Source organism: Eulemur rufifrons, chromosome 28, assembly GCF_041146395.1.
Source record: "Eulemur rufifrons isolate Redbay chromosome 28, OSU_ERuf_1, whole genome shotgun sequence".
Lineage (NCBI taxonomy): Eukaryota > Metazoa > Chordata > Mammalia > Primates > Lemuridae > Eulemur > Eulemur rufifrons.
Window position 1 is genome coordinate 70,153,039 of NC_091010.1, and position 17,933 is coordinate 70,170,971.

General features: G+C 47.8%; 1 protein-coding gene across 1 annotated transcript in view; it reads right to left on the reverse strand.

Moving 5' to 3' along the window:
- Positions 1-17,933, reverse strand: part of TCERG1L (transcription elongation regulator 1 like) — a 127,583-nt gene that overhangs the window by 99,161 nt on the left and 10,489 nt on the right. The window contains 1 exon segment of the mRNA XM_069460561.1: positions 3,082-3,270. Within this exon segment, the coding sequence (XP_069316662.1) occupies positions 3,082-3,270 (189 nt within the window).

A 17,933-nucleotide genomic window follows, 5' to 3' on the forward strand; every position in this document is an offset into this window, starting at 1 on the left:
ACAGGCTCTGCAGGAGTTCACGTGGGTGGGGGGGAGGAGGGCAGAGGGCGGGCAGGCACCATGTTGCCGGGCAACAGCATCTCCAGGTAACCGAGTCCTGCATCTGCACCTGCCCCACCGTGCCCTCCAAGTCGGAGCACGCAGGTGCTCGGCACATCCACCTGCAACATGGGGAGGGGCCCTGGCTGCGGGGACTGGCTGGGTTGGGCGCACGTGGCGATGGCTCAGCGAATGTGAGCCTGCAGCAGGCGGGGCGGGGACACAGAGGCGCAGACAGACACCCCCCACACACACTGAGGGTGACTCACAGCCCGGAAAGCGGGCAGGCTTGTGACCAGACCAAGGGCAGCAGGGCCGTGGGGACACCTCTGCGCTGTGGACGTTCGGCAGTAGCGCCCACCGTGCTGCACCTGCCCACAGCACTCTGCAAGAGAAACCTCGTCTCGAATGAATCTGGACCTGGTCGTGGGGCTCCTTAAATACCACCTGGCATCTTTCTGAGTCTCCTAGGAGGCATGTAATTAAGTGCATCCGTACGGCCCTGTCTTCTTCCCAGCACCGAGCCCGTTTCCCTCGGGCCCTTGAGCTAATGGACAGTGACTCCCAGGTGAGCTCATTCTGCTCCCACACAGGTCTGCACGGGGTGGAAGGCGGAGTTTCCGGAACGGAAACCACGGTTTCTTGACGGAGGCTCTACAACGTTCTGGGCCAGATACGTCTTCACCATGGGGTGGTCCTGGGGGCTCCAGGATTGGGGGACCCTCCCCGGCTTCCACCCACCAGGTCCCAGCGGCAGCCCCCGAGCCACGGCACCAATCGCCGTCTCCAGCCATTGCCAAAACCCGCCCCCACAGCGGAAGGACCCCCAGCTGGGAGCCACTAACCCAAACCACGGGGGCCCCTGACTTGCACGGCCACGCCATGGGTATAAACAAAATACTCAAACATATTTATGTAAAATGGGAATTATTTTATGAATAAAAACAGAATTATCCATCTGGAGATAAATTAAAGGTCACAGATTTCATAAAATCAACGTGAATGTGAGCAAACTCCCCAGCGAGCTGCGTTTTCCCGAGGGTGTCCAAGCCACGTGCTGTGGACGCTGCCCGGTCTCCTCCGCCAGCCCAGCCTCCCGCGGACACCGCGTCCTTCTGCCCCTGCCCAGTGCCCTGTTGGAAGGGGTGTCAGGACTGTCCCAGCGGCTGCCTGGACGTCACTGGGACTGCACACAGAACAGGAGACGCCGCAAACCCAGGCATTCCGTGGGGCAGCGGCTGAGAAAACAGCCTGGAACGGCCCGGACAGGGGGGCTCTAGCCCTCCGTGGCCTTCAAGCCTCGCTTTTCAGAAAGTCCTGGGGTCTGTGGAGGTTTCCTTACAGGCCTGGCCTGCCTCACCGCCCTCTGCAAAGGTCTCGAGGAGACGCCAGGACCACACCACCGTGGTCCCACCGCCAGCGGCCCCCTCACCCGGCACCCCCGGGTAGGGCCTGGGACTGGCCAAACTGCTCACAGCTCCGACCCGGTCACTGGTCCAACTCGGCCCCCTGACTGTGCCTCAGCTCTGACCCGGCCCTCTACCGCAGAGCAGGGCTGCAGGTCAGACGGTCAGTGCCGGCGTTAACAGCTGCCTTTTGAGTAACGCCCCTTTCATCGTGGTGACGGCCCGTTTCTCCAGGATTCTACAAGATAGATAATGTTGACGCTTGTCTTTTTCTAGCCGAACGCACATTATGGCAAATTTGATTACGGAACTTTATCAAATGCAAACATCAGAAGATGCCTAATTATTATGTCACTTTATCAATCATATAAGAGACATGGAAAGTGAAGCCACCCCTGGGGGACAGTTTTTGGTTCTAAGATTAATTTTCCGGAAAATAGTAAGTCACCCTTAATAAATGTCAATGGAATGATGAATTTTAACCAAAACCTTGATGCGCCTCTGATTTATGTTCCACACTGAGATTATCAGTGTTTTGCTTTCTCCCCACACCCTGATGCACAGACGTGGGCGCGGGAGAGAGAAGTGAGACTTTGCTCCTGAGGATACGGCAGCCGACTTAACACACCGCCCAGCACAGAAACAGCCAGCGCCCAGGGCCCAGTGCTGGCAAAGACCACGTTAGATTTACCAGAAACAAAGTCAACAAACCAAAAACATGCCCAGAAATGGGAAAGTAGCGAAACTAGGTTATGTCTCTTTACCATGAGCAAGTACATATATATTTATATGTCTGCATTTGACAATCTAGTGATGTGTCTTCTGTTACTGATAATATAGCAATTAATGATACTGTCTTTTGCCGAATTTCCATTTAAGTTTTCCATATTACATGAACAATTAAAACTAAAACAATGGTGCCATTTCACAAGAATTGAGGATTTACTCTGTGTCATTCCAAATTGATGTTGCTGTCTGGAGAAGCCAAACACCTCACCAGGTGGCTGGGCCACAGCATGCTGGTCACAGTTGACAGACAGACATGTATGGCCATGAACACAGGCAACAACAGAGCTGCAGCCAGGCCAGGACCCCGGGCCTGCAGTCCTCCTCCTGAGCCTTCCCCAGTGCCCCCGGCACGTCCCAGGACACCAGACCGACTGCCAGCCCGGCCCTGCCCGAGGAGTTTCTGGAAAGAAAGCCGCCCACTGCTTTTACAGGCCCCCCGTCTCTGTGCCATCCACACCTCTGGTCCTCAGTCCTGCTGTGGGGGGGGGGGGCCCAGCCCCCGGGGCCGGCAAGGGGCCAGCACTGTGCACAGACACCAAGCTCCTCCCGCACGCTGCCCTTGTGTCACCCACGCCCCACACGAGGAAATCACACGTGCTCGGTCCTCGCACTGCCAGGGTGTTCTGCGCGGGTGACTCCCCGACAGCTAGTAAAGGGAAGTCTCATTTCTTCCAACAGCAACTTTAGACCTGGCTTTAGGGCAGAACATGTCTGACCTCAACCTACCGTCCCTCCCTGGAGCTGGGCTTCCACGTCCCGCAAACCCGGGGCCACTGTCCCTGCCTGCTGGTCACAGTGCGGTGCTAGGAGCAGCACGAGGCATGAAGAGGCCCCACTCTGCGCCTACCTGAGAAGGGGGCCGTCCGCAGGGGTATTTTGATGGGTGCCAAGGTCAGGAAGTGGCACGGCTGCACGCTGGAGGGTAACGGGGCCCGGAGACCCTCGGGGTCCACGGAAACCATGGCGGCAGCGGCGGCGGCAGCAATGGCAATCGTGGGACCATTGCTGATCGGCTTAAGGCTGTTGTGGCAACCACCTGCAAGAGACAGACACAGAGGGTAAGTGTGGGGCGCCAGGGTCCACAGGTGACAGATGCCCATCCCACAGTGTCAACACAGCAGCCCCCCTTTCGTGGAAGCCCTGCTGTGGCCACCATCCCCAGAGGAAACGTCTGTGATGCGTTCTCAATCCGTCAAAGCCGTGACGCACACTAGCACCCACGGCTGTGTGGTGTTCAGTGAGCCACGGAGCTCACAGGCACCAGGACCGGCCGGGCCCCGTGTGCCGCACAGAGCAGCAGCTGTGCTGTGGTGCACAACCTCGCGTGTGCAACCGGAAATGGTGGTGAGGCAGGCGCCCTGACTGGGAGCAGCCGCCGACGGGGCCCCCGGGTAGCGCACAGAGAACGTGGGGGTGGGTTTGCAGGGGGGCCATGCTGGAGAGGGGTTTCCAGGGCACACAGGGCCGAGCTCGTCCACCCGGCTCAGCGTGGGAAGCCCCTCACGGGAGCCGCCTCCCCATAGAATCCGCCTCGTCTTCCCAGGCATTAGAAGAAAGCGCTTGAAAGTTTCCAAGCCTTTCCAGTAAAGCTTTTTTTTCTGTCTTTCTTTTAATAGAATCCTCAGTTCCTCAAATAAGTGTGGTTTCTAAGAAGTGTTTTGTAGGCACCATTTTTATGGATGGTGGAAACTTAGTTTGACCAGTTCTGGACACAAATTTAGAAACATGTTTTAAAAATCTTAACATAATTCACAACTCTGGATCTGGCATACGCCCTCCCGTGGTCCTTCCACTCTCCCAGGCCTGAAGATAAAGGATTGTGATGAGGCACTGGAAACAGCAGAAGGCTAGTGGTCGCACGAACAACGGTGTGTCCACACAGTGGGACGTCAGGCAGTGCACACAGCCGTACCAAGGGAGACCATGCAATGCCGTAGCTTGTTTATAGCGGTAGCTTGTTTATGCCAGCAGCAAAGAAGCCTGGAGAGCGAGTGGCGATGAAATTGTGAAAGGTGTTTTCCACAGCTTGTTGAAAATTGAATATTTTTCCCTGCAAGAAGTAGTCCAAAGCCTGGAAGAAGCGGTAGTCAGTTGGTGCAAGCTCAGGTGAATATGGTGGATGACAGAGAGTTTCCAAGCTCAGCCTCTGTAGTTCAAGCAGCATTCTTTGTGTGACATGTGGTTAAGTGTTGTCTTGCAAGAGGACTGCCCTGTCTCTACTGACCAGTCTTGGCTGCTTAATCACAAGCATCCTCATCATTTCATCCAACTGGTTACAGCAGACATCACTGTCATAGATTGACCAGGTTTCATGAAGCTGTAGTGGATAATACCAGCGCTGGACCACCAGACAAACACCAGTAGCTTTTTTGGATGAATATTCGATTTTGGACTGTTTTGGCACTTCATCTTCATCCAACCATTGTGGGAATGCTTGTGATTATCAAAAAGAATCTATTTTTCATAACATGTAACAATATGGTATAGAAATGGTTCACCTTTATGTCATGACAGCAGAGATAGGCAAGCTTTGAGGTCATTTCTCTTCTGATGCTGGTTTACTTCATGCGGAACCCACCTATCCAGCTTCTTTACCTGGCTGATTTGTTTCCAATGGTCCAATATTGTTGGAATAGTAACGTCAAACCTTGCTGCTAACTCACACAGAGGTTGAGATGGATTCGCTTCCACTACAGCTTTCAGCTCATCATTATCCACCTTGGTCTCAGGTCACCCACGTGGCTCATTTTCAAGATTAAAATGCCCAGAATAGAACTTCTCAAACCATCCATGTACTGAGCGTTCATTAGCCACATCCTTCCCAAACACTTCCTTGGTATTTCAAGCTGTCTGCACTGCATTGGTTCCACGACGGAACTCACATTTGAAAATAACAAGAATTTTTTCACTTATCCATGGTTTCACAAAATTTCTCTAAAAAATTTTTTGACAGATAATCACAAGCCACAACATATGTTTGCAAGACTGAGGATGCACCTTCACAATAAAAATAAAACAAGAAGTATCAAAGTGAAATGTCAGAGATATCAACTGTCAAACTTAGTACTTAAGGAAATCAGACATTTCATATTTAATAACCTTAATATTTCTTAAATAATGAGACTTGAAAGTTAAAATTAACCCTTGACCCATAGGCTGCAGAATGGGTGCTGTGTTAACAGGCCCGAAACATTAATCTCCTTGTACATTTCCTTCCAAGCTCTTAGGTGACCAGGAGCATTGTCAACGAGAAGTAATGTTTTGAAGGGAGTTGTTTTTTATAAGCAGTAGGTCTCAAAGTGGATTTAAAATATTCAGTAAACCATGCTGTAAACAGATGCACTGTCTTCTAGGCTTTGTTGTTCCATTTATAGAGCACAAGCAGAGTATATTTAGCCTAATCCTTAAGAGCCCTAAGATTGTTGGGAAGGTAAGTGAGCGTTGGCTTTAACTTAGTCACCAACCGCATGAGCCCCCAACCAGAGGTTCAGCCTGTCCTTGGAGCTTTGAGCCACTGACTTCTCCTCTCCAGCTATGAAAGCGCTTGACGGCCTCTTTTCCCGGCATGAGGCTGTTTCTCATCTACTTTGAAAATCCGTTGCTGAGAGCAGCTGCCTTTGCCAGTGGCCTGAGCTAGGTCTTCGGGCGACTGGCTGCAGCCTCTCCGTCAGCACCTGCTGCGTCTCCTCGGCTGGCATGTCATGGAGATGGCCTCTGTCCTCAGTCGCATGAACCCCTACTGGCTTCAGACTTTTCTCTGCAGCGTCCTCTCCTCTCTCGGCCCCACAGAACTGCACAGACTCAGGGCCTTGCGGTGCACCAGGCCTTGGCTTACGGGAATGTTGCGTCTGGTTTGATCTCTGCCCAGACCACTCAGACTTCCTCCACATCAGCAAAACTAGGCTGTTTTGCTATCTTATTAATATTATTTGTGTGTTCACTGGAGTAGTACTTTTAATTTCACTCAAAAATTTTTCCTTTGCATTCACAACTTGCCTATTTTTTTATTTCAGAATATTACAGGGGTACAAATGCTTTGGTTTGCACCACCGGAGGCAGAGCTACAAGTGTGCCCATCCCCCAGACAGCGCACACCACACCCGTTAGGTGTGACTTCACCCATCCCCCCTCCGGGTACGCGCAGAGAAGCCCTTGGTTGCTGGGTTTTCCTCCGTCTCTTTCCCAGCACCCGAGGTCAGACGTTTGGGGAGCTTTACACGGCTCCGATACCGTGGGCGGCGCTGATGCGAGGAGATAAACGCCCTCGGGGACGCGCCGCCCAAGGACACCAGCCAGGAAGAACTCAGGGCCCACCAGAGCCCGGGGACGCCAGCTGCCGCCCGGGAGATGCCTCCCAGCAGGGCTGGAAGATGAGCAGCCTCAACTGTGTCGACTGATAAATAATTGTGACTTGCTCTCCCCGAGGGACAGCAGAGAATCCCTTGGCTGAGTAAATGAACAGTGAGATAAGACAGGTCCAGCCAAAAGCCCTGCTAAGCCAGCTAAGAGATAGGCCAGAAATGCGAGCCCGTAAGGGTGACTTATAAAAATCAATATTTTAAGCAAAACAGTGATTAATCGTGTGCTTCCCTTGCTGACAGCCCGAGGGGTGGGGGGAACAGCAGCCCAGGGAGCCCCGAGCACATGGCCCCGCCCTGCTGAGCTGGTCCCTGCTGGCATCTGTACCATTACCTCGGCCCTCCTTCTTCTCTGGCTGCCGCACTTGCAAAAGAGCTTTGTTTGCATGTTTTATTTCGAGTAATCTCTGTAATAGCCACGAGAAGGGGACTTCCACCGCCCCACGTGTAGACTAAGAAAGTCGGCTCAGCAAGGTTTGCAGAACTCGCTCCAAGGCCTGTGGTGAGTGATGGTGCCAACGTTGCCAGGTTGAGTGTGTCTGGCCCGACTCGCACCCCGCAGGCTGAAGCCTCCTTCCCTCTGATGTGTCTGAGAGGACAAGAGCTTCTCTAGACTGCTCAGCACGCCCAGAGCCCGCTCGGGCCACGTGCACAGGCCACGACTGACACGTGGACATCCTGCTAATCCCATGGGCATCAGCACCTCTGCTCTCGGCTCCTGCCTCTGGAACCTGGGAGCCACCTGGCAGCTGGACTTTGCTTTTCCCCGAATTTGATGGAGAGGAAGGAAGAGGAAGGGTGGTGGGAGTGGGAACCGGATGGTCGGGCAGGCCAAGCCCAGCATTGTGCAGCTCAGCCCCAGCAGGGCTGGGTGGATGGTTCTGCAGGCTCCTCTTCCTCTCCGGGCACCAGGACTAGCGCCAGCCCCAGCCAGAGGGCTTCAGTCTTCCCTGCTTTCTGCAGAGCAGGGCCCAGTGCAGGCAAGGGGTGGGGAGGATGGGGAGGATGGAGGGAGGATGGTGGGAAGGATGGGGAGGATGGAGGGAGGACGGTGGGAAAGATGGGGAGGATGGAGGAAGGACGGTAGGGAGGATGGTGAGAGGACTCCTGCTAGACTGGTTGAGGCCTCAGCCTCTCTGCCCCAGCAGTGCTCTGGCACCCTGGGCTCCACGGCCCAAGGCCTGGCGGAGTCTCAGAAGCCACGTTGGTGAGTGTAACCACCGTGGATTGCAGGGTACATAAAATGTGAAATAAGAACCTTCTGTGTCTTTACAAGGATAGGACGAGGCCCCAGCACGACACATCTGTCTGAGAGCCCCCGTCGGGGAGATCCTGCCAACCCGGGGACGGCGGAGGGGGCCGGGTAAGCAGCAGGCGGCTGCCGAGGGCCCTGCGCTGATGAGAGCCTGCGTCTGACAAGCACCACGCTGAGCAGCATGTTCGATACTAAACAGCCATTAGTTTATTACGTCTGTTTACAAACGATCGCAGCTCTGGTGGAAGTCCTTCAGGCAACCTGTCTACCAGCCGGCAATTATTTCTGCAAAAATGACTGTTTGATCAGGACAGAGACTTTGGATGGTGGGACGGGATTGTGGGTCTCCACAGGCGCCTATGGCTCTGACCCGCGGCAGGCAGCGGGTGGGGGCTGAGCTGGGGCAGAGACCCCAGCACGGGGCCTTTCTCCCTTCCCTGTCCTCTGACACCACGTTCTTGTGCCTGGACAGCTCATACGAATGACCAAGTTCCGTTTTGGAGACCTGGGATGGGCTTTCACGTGTCTGAGTGAGGAGCCGGTGCAAACCCCAGCACGTGTGCTTGAATCGCAGCTCAACAGCGTGGCCAACGTGTGCGTCTCTTTGGTGTTTGCCGTTCTGGTGGTTTCCTGAAGGATACGTCCAGTTGCTGGTGCAGTGATCCCACCTGTCCCCCTGCCCCACACACCTCTGCCACTGACCACTGACAGGCCACCCAGCACAGCGTGGACCCTCCCCCCACAGGGGAGTGGCTCTGGCCCTGCCCATCTGGGCCCCCCACAGCCACCTGCATTGCACACGAGTCACCCCCTCCTTCCAGCTCCCTCTGAGGAGGCTCCCACCCCCCCGACCCCGCCACGCCCTCCTCCCGCACTCTGACCTCTGGCATTTCCCATAAGTCCCCCAGATCCAGCTGGGGTCTCTCAGAACCATCTGGACTGCCCACGTCCACCCTGCACTCGACCCACTCACCTTCCCACCCCAGCAATCTCGCCCACCCTGGCTCCCAGGCCCCTGCCCACCGGGGTCCCGTAACCCCCTTCCCGAGCACCAGCTCCTCCCGTGGGACCACCGAGCCACACAGCCAGGTGGAGAGTTCCAGAAACACCACCGCCCCTCAACGTCCCCAGTTCAACCTCATCCGCCGACCTCCCCCTCCTCCAGCTGCGGCGAATGTGGAAGTTACTGAACGCTAGGCCGGCGGAGCATTCACCTAGCTTTGCACATCAGCTTAGGAATATTAACTTACTGCTATTTTTATGATTTCATGTAACCTGGTGCACGATAATTTGAATATTCATTTCATTAAAATTAGAGATTAATCACGCCACCCACAAGGACAAATTGCTGCTGAAACCTGGCAACCTCACGCCGTGATTGCTGTTATGAACCCGGCCGGAGAAGGAAGAGGTGGAAGGAGCCGGCAGCGCTGTTCTCCGTGAGGGACAACAGGCGGCTTCGCACACCTCATACCGAGCGCTGCCGGCCCGGCCTGCGTGCGGGCGCCTGGCGGGAAGCGGGCTCTGAGCAGGTGCACGAGTCCTGGCGAAACTGGACTCAGGGCTGGCCTGGAAGATCCCTCCACAGCCTAGACTCGTTTCTATCAGAATCTGGGACGTACCGACCCTCACACCCGTTCCCAAACCCAGGCAGGGCCGTGCTCATAGGCCGTGTCCAGGTACCGTGTGCACAGCACGTGTGACAAACACGTGCTAACTGAGTGGCGGCCAGACAGCATTTGTCTCCCAAATGGTCATTCCACGTGCGGCTTCAGAGAGCCAGGAAGGTGCACGCAGCTCCCTCCACTTTAAGCTCATTCCTGGCAAGGGCGGCCCTTTGGGGGACCCAGCAATAGACCTCAGTGGAGGGTCCCGAGAGTGCGCACGTCTGTCACTGAAAGAGTCTTCCATGGAATGCAACAGCATTGACAAAACACCGTCCTTTGCCCTAAAGTAACGGGTTCACCCCATCAGAGCCGCAGCGGCAGACCCTCCCTGGCAGGCAGCCCGGCTCTCCCGGCCGTGCGGGCAGGCGGAGTCCTGCCGGTTCGCACAGCACAGTTCAGTGCAGGGCTTCAGGGCACTGAGCAAAGCCGGGCTGTGCAGCGTCAGGCAGCTGTTTTCAAACCACTCCATCACGTTCACCACACACACGACGTACACTCACCTCCCACCTGCCTGGCAACGCCCCGTGGCAGCAACAAAGCACAGGAAATTGTTCTCAGCTCGTCACCCTTTGGAGACGCATTTAGACAGCAACGCAATCAACCAGCTGATGACTGCTGGGAGTTTTCCTGCCTTGCCGCGCCTACCTTCCTTATGGAATTAGATGACTGAATGTCTCATCACTGAGCACCAGCTACGCTTTTCTCTCCACCACCTGCCAGAGAGGCTCCTCCCGAATGTCCCCAGGTAAACGCACGGGGCTGTTTACCTTCATGAGTGTTCAGGGCGGTGGACAGGTCTCTAATGGACGGCAGTGTCCACACTGACGACTTTATTCATTAAAACCCAAACCCCTCCCAGGAAACAGCCTCTGGCCCAGGGTTCCCTGCAAGCCCCCAAGGAACACCCTGCATTTGAGAGTGAAAGCTAAGACAGAAAGTTTCAGGAAAATTCCTCCTCACATGTAGCCACTGCTAAAATGCACCTCACTGAATTTCCGTGGCAATGTGAGGTGTGTTTTCAGCAGTGCTGTGAGCGAGGCTCTCTGCTGGGGCTCCCCAACTTCAGAATAACCCTGGGCACACCGTGCGAATTGCCAAAAGTAAAGCTGGTCTCCAAGGACCCCGCTTCTTTCCATGACTCAGGAAAACTTGTCTTAGGGCTCCAGGTGGCAGGCGGGAGGGGCAGGTTGCCCTGAGCGCAGGTGTTGAGGCCAGCAGGATGGGGGGGCTACGGCTGGGGTTTGAGAACTGAGAGGAACCTGTGCCTCCAGGGGTCACTGGTCCGGTCCCGGCTGGTGGTCCGCTTTAGTTCTGCAGATGCAGATGTAAAACCTCTTTAGAGAAAAGCATAACCAGCTTGGCCTGCTGAAGTTCCACAGATTAAAAGAAAATGATAAGCTCGTAATCAGAGAACAGGAGATAAGAGAAGAAGACAGCCACCATGAGTGAGAGTCATCAAAATAACAAACACAAAATCCGGACCCACAAAGACTAGAGATATGATGTGTTTCTTGTGCACAATATGAGGTTTCTGTGTGAAGTGTTTTTAAGAGGAGAAAGGATGGAGACGCTGTAAGAAAAGAAGCATAATTGGGGGAGGGGGGAAGATGGAATTTCTAGAGATTAAAATAATAATTGTTGAAAAAAAACCTTCACAGAGAGTTGAAACAGCTCATTAAACACACATGAAGAGAGACTTAGCATCTGGCAAATATAACCAAAGAAATTACCCAGAATAAGCACAGAAGACAAACAGATAAACAATATGAAAGAAAAACTAAGAGATATGGAAGTTACAATACTAAAGCTCAACACATTTCACACCAACATTTCAGAAGGACCAATTGATCAGGGGAGGGATGACATCATCTGAAGAATGTCCAGAAATGACAAAAGACACAAATGCACAAAAGCACAACACGTAACAAGGTGGAAGAATTTTTTAAAAAAGCACATCTAGAAACTAGTGATAAAACTGTAAATCCTAAAGACAAAATCTTTAAAACATCCAGAGAGAAAAGATGTCTGACCTACATAGGAATATCATTTAGACTGATAGAAAGCATTGACAGAAATTAATAGATGTCGTAAGACACTGAGAAAACATCCTCAAAGAGTTGACAAAAAATAACTGTCAACCGGTAAAACTACCCTTAAAAATGAGGAAAAAGGAATATGTATTTTCATGTGGGCAATAACTGATTTTACTAGTAGCTAACCTTCATTAAAAGAAATTTTAAAAGTTCTAATAAAAAAAGAAGGAAATTATCTGAGAAAATCCAATATTTAACCAATATTCAATAAAAATAATAATGTTTTTTTAAATTAAGTGATGAACAGTACACACCTCTTACGCTGGGAGGCGTGGAGAACAAGGGACAGTCAGTATCGAATTGTTGTCATGTCCCTGTATCGTTAGCCGGGAGATGGTTATGACAAGATAATATTTAATTCATACTTTTTAAGTTACATACATATGATATAAGCTTGACAGTATTTAAGTAATAAAAATAGAAGGTATAAATTATAAACAACAGAGAAAAATAAAATTTAAAATGAGTAAAAACTTAAATTAACAACAAAAAAGATAACAAATGAGAACAGAGCACAAAAAAAATTAGGGAAAAAATGAAGTATCAAACTAAGAAGTTAGAAACAAATTCAAATAGCTCAATACCTGTTATAAATGTAAAGTGACAAACCGGCCAGCTGAAAAATAAACCTACTTTTTAGAAAACTGGAAAAATTGGGGGGGGGGGGGAATCCAGCTACTTAATATCTTAAAAAGACAAAAATTCTAAGGGCAAAACACACAGAAAAGTCGAAGGCAAGGATCTGGGAAAAGACACAGCCAAATGCAGGCAGAAACACAGTGTAATCACAGGCAGCACAAGAGCAGAACAAAGGACAACAGCAAAGCGTCATTAGATGGAGGAGGCGACCACAGAACGGAGAAAAGGTAAAATGTGCCACAAAATATTGATATGATAACTCAAAATATGAATGAAATAATGTCAAAATAGGTAAAACTACAAGCAGAATTGAGAAACCCACCACCACACTACAATATTCAAGAACAACTTTCTCAAATGTTTCCAAAAGTTAAAATATAATTAAACAAGGTGATTATCAAGCCTGCTCAAACGTACACATATAGAACCTCACTTCCCACATCATCATCCACATGTGGAACATTTATAAAAACTGATAATGTATAGTCCATAAAGCAAATCTCAACAACTTCAGAAGAATTGCGGTTATATAGAGCACATATATCACCACAATTTATTTAAATTATAAATGAATAATAAAAAGAAAATTTCAAAGCCCACAAATTAGAAAGTTAATTTAATAGAAATTTCTAAAAAAAATCAGTCTGTAAAATTATATTGAAAATTCAAAATTTAAATATATGACTAAATAAAAATATTTACATTTAAAAATTTAAGGAAAGCAGTAAAAATGGTGTCAGAAAAAGTATAGCTTTAAATATTTTATTAGAAAAAAAGACAGAGAATTAATATTCAAATATACAACTTAATGATTTATGAAAACAAACAAAAAACAATAAATCCAAAGAAAATGGAAGAAAATAGAAATAAGAGCAGAATTCAATACAGTTGAAAAAATGTACAAAAAATATTTTTAAACACTAAAAGGTGTTTCTTTGAAGAACTAATAAAATGGACAAACCTCTAGTAAAGTTGAACAAGTGATTTTTTAAATCGTGCGGTACAAATAAGCTTTACTATGCATTAAAAGAGAGAAAACTATTCATATAGCACATTAAAAAGATAAGTAAATACTGAACAATCTTATCCCAAAGATAATTTACAAGCTTAGATGCAAGTATGAATTCTAGAAAAAAGCTACATGACTTGTGAACCCCACCAGAATAAGAAATAAAAAGCACACACAGTCATAGAACAACTAAATGCATTAAATTAGTAGGTAAGAATCTTTCCACAAAGGTCCTCAAGTTTTAACAGGAAAGATCCACAAATTATATTTTAAGGAATATTCCACTTTAATATTGTAAAATTCTTCCAAAGAATTAAAAGAGAGGGGCCACTTCCCGATGCAGTCTACGAATCCAATGGACCCTTCACACTAAAAGCAGGTGGGTCGGGTAGAAGAAGACGAGAGGTCAGGGCAGCGTCACACACAGGCTAAGCCCCTACACACAGGCAGAGCAGAAACTGCACCACGCATTAAAAAGGCAATTCCTTAGGAAGAACAAGGAATGCAAGTGATTTAACATTGTAACCTTGTTAAATGTTACACACAACAGTAATAGATTAAAAGAACAAAATGTGATTATCATAAAAGAAAAAGAAAAACCATGGAAAAAAATTCATCATTAAATTATCATAACGAAAAATGACCACCAGCAAACGGACAGAAGGAACGTCCCTAACCCCGGACAAAGGGCAGCTAACATCTGGGATCCACCGTGAATGGAAAGTATCAGCCTCCCCTTGGAAAAAGGAGGCAGCGAGGGTCCCTGCTGTCACTGCCACGTCAGACCTTGCACCAAAAGTCACAGACGGTAAGGATAAAAATACAATTTTTAAAATTTAAATTAGAAAAGCACAAGAATGGAAAGAGAGAAATAAATCTTTTTCCTGGACATCAGCACCTCTGTGGCACCTGCACAGCCGTCACCTTGCGTCCCTGAAAACGGGCAATACTTGGACATCGTGAGTTCAGAGGCCTTTAAGAAGTCTGGGAAGTTGTCATGAGGATATGGTGCTCAATGCGTAACAAGTCAGCATTTGGAAATTGTCTCCCCAGGGTGTGTATGTTAAGTCAACCCCAGTTCATCAGCTGGGCTTTTAAAATTTATTAAAGATAACACATACTAATTTATAATATCATGGAGAGACACACTAAAATATTAAATCAGAGTAGAAGACAAGTCTGTGCTGGCAATGCCACAGTGCGTAAGGCAATGCACCAATACACTGGCATCATGCATAAATATTTACTGGAGCTGTGGGCAATGTTTTTTCCTTCCTTCCACATTTTAGTAACTTTCAGGTTTTTTTATATCTAACAAACATGAATTATTCTTATATTGGGAAAAGTAAAATATGGTAAAATGAGAGGCAAACCGCTTGTGCATATAAACACTATACAAGCATATACCATTAAATACCATATACATGGATTAAAATGGGTACTCTATTCCTACAAGATCCTAGGCACAGAGAGGTCACATTGGGCTCAATTTGTTCACAAAGTTGGCATTAAGTGAATTTAATAATAAATTTCATTTATTCAACCTTATTGAATAGTCTCTAAAATAAACTCAAAAATAGCTCTTTGAGATACTCACAAATAAACAGGTTTATTATCTTGCAGTTCTGCCTTTTCCCACACGGGAGACATTAGCTACATGTGACCACAGAGCGCTTGACCTGTTTCTGGTCTGAATTGACGTGTGTTGTGAATGAAAATACACACTGGATTCCAAAGGCAAAAAAAAAAAAAAGGTAAATACCTCATTATTAATTTTATAGTGATTGCATGTTGAGATGATAATGTTCTGGATACAACGGGCTACATAAAACAAATTATTAAATTTTACCTGTTTTGTTATACTTTTACAGATATGAGTGCCAGAAAATTTTAAATCCCACGTGTGGTTCACATTAAATTTCTGCTGGAGAATGGAGATGCTGCTTTAGAATAAGTACTGGATTCTGGAAACTTCCAGTAAGAAGACAGTGAGGGAATAATCATCTCTAATTTAGACATCAAAGTCCACAGTTATCATGGAATCCTGCCTTCTCCTGAGCTATTTTCTTAATGGAATCTCAGCACTAATACAATGATTCAGTATCATACCCGTAAGTTAGAACTCTCATCTTTTGGCAAACTGACTCATTATTTTGTGTGTTGTCACCCTCAAATTCAACGAAAATAATGATCACAGGGACATAGATTCCTAATCCTTTAAAATGATATGAATTATGTTGGTAAATACAAATCTCACTTAATTTTCATTATCTGGGCTGTCCTTCAGTTTCAGTTGATCTCTAAATAATTCACCAGTGGGTCTGGGGCACAACCAATTTTCATATATGTGGTGCCTTGAAGTACAGCCTAGACATAGAGAAAACATAGAAATAAAGTGGTCAAAGGGGTAGCTGTCTCTAGATTATCTGTTTATCCTCCGACTTCAGAAACTGCTCAGCCCCGGGCCCCAGCTCCGTTTGAGAAACCAGCGTGAAGAACAGTTGTGGGGTCTCAGCTTTACCCCCCAGCATGTGGGTGCAGATTCGTGGGTAGGAGTCATTAGCTCTGACGTCGTACCTCCCACCCCAGCCCCCAACCGTGTGATGCACAACGGTGGGCGTGGCCCAGACCAGACCTCTCAGGACAGGTGCCCCGCAGGACGCTCACTGCAAGGAATGCAGACGCTGCCACTTGTGCTGGACAACAGGGACAAGCCCTCACCACAAGGACCACCAGCATTATGTTTCCAAAGAAGACACAAAAGATCACTCCCCAAGGTCTTCCAGATGTCAAATTACGAAACTCACCTCGGAATGGGACCTTATTTGGGATTAGAATCTTTGGAGATGTAATTAGTTAAGATGATGTCATACTGGATTAGGGTGGCCCTAAACCCAAAGAACACACAGAGATACACACAGAGAAGGTGGCCAGATGACCACAGAGACAGAGATGGGAGCGAGGCGTCTACAAGCTGAGGGATGCTGAGGATCGCTGTGGCCACCAGAACCCCGGATTCTCACCATGCCTCCAGAAGGAGCCAACCCTGCCGGACCCTTGATGACAAACTTCCGGCCTCCTAAGCTGCGAGGGAACACGCTTCTGTGGACGTAAGCCACGCGCTGTGTGGTGTGTTGTTACAGCAGCCTAGGACACTAACACAATATGTGTCCTCAAAAGTGTCACGAAATTGCGGAAGTCAGGGTTACAGAATTTTAAAAACCTCTTCCTATTTCCTGGAATAACATGATAAAAATAAACCAAATTTAAAGCCAGAATGCTTTGATATAGTAAAATACTCGATGTTTTTTTTTTTAAATCAAGCACTGCCTTAGCACGGCTGTTTGGCTGTGGAACAGATGGGCGAGACTCCATTATCTTCACTTTGTGAACGCTGTGTGGCTGATAAGAGTCTAGCAGCAGGTGACAGTCTCAATTTCCACAGCATCAAGAAAAAGGAAGCATTTTCATGTACGCATGGCATTTTTCTAGTTATAAAAGTAATATATGCTCATTAAACATGGAAAAGAAAAGATACTATGTAGTCGGAAATAAAAGTACCCACCCATCAGCATCCAGACATAACCACTTCTAGCATTGTAGTTTATTGCTTTCCGTTCTTTGTGTGTGTCAGTGTTCGTGTGTGTTTGTGTGTGTGCGCGTGTGCTTGTGTGTACAGTGCTCTCAAAATGTGGCTCAGCTTAAAATGTTTAAATGTGGTTCAGTTTAAAATCTACATTTAGAAACTTAACACTAGGCCGGGCGCGGTGGCTCACGCCTGTAATCCTAGCACTCTGGGAGGCCGAGGTGGGCGGATCGTTTGAGCTCAGGAGTTCGAGACCAGCCTGAGCAAGAGCGAGACCCCACCTCTACTAAAAATAGAAAGAAATTATATGGACAGCTAAATATATATATAGAAAAAATTAGCCGGGCATGGTGGCGCATGCCTGTAGTCCCAGCTACTCGGGAGGCTGAGACAGGAGGATCGCTTGAGCCCAGGAGTTTGAGGTTGCTGTGAGCTAGGCTGACGCCACGGCACTCACTCTAGCCTGGGCAACAGAGTGAGACTCTGTCTCAAAAAAAAAAAAAAGAAACTTAACACTAAAACAAGCACATTTCCCTTTGTCATTAAATAATCTTCTACATGTGATTTTATTAGTGGTTGAAACTATTCATTTTTTAGTATTGATGTATCATAAATCACTTAAACAATTATCTTGTCATGGACATGAGATTTTATTTTCCCTCTGATATTATAAATAATAATGTGCTGTATCATTGTTCACATATATTTGTTATTTCTTTAACCTGCCATAGAACTAGCATCACTGAATGAAATTATATTAACTTCTTTAAAAAAATCTAAAACTCAAGTTGTATAACCCATTCCATACTTAAGCACCTCTGATAGTGCATAAGGATGAATCCATGACCTACTGCAATACTGCAAATACTGAGTAGAGCCAATTTTTTAAAAATCTGTGTCAATTTAATAGAACAGTATATTTGGTGGTTTAAATTTGCATTCCTTGAATTACTTGTAAGCCATATATTAATATTTCATAATGATCATTTATAATTATTCTGAGTCATCTGTTTCTTTTTGTCCTTATTGTATTAGTATAAACTGTCATATACAATTGTTTCAAAACTTATTGTACTGACCTACGTGTAGTTT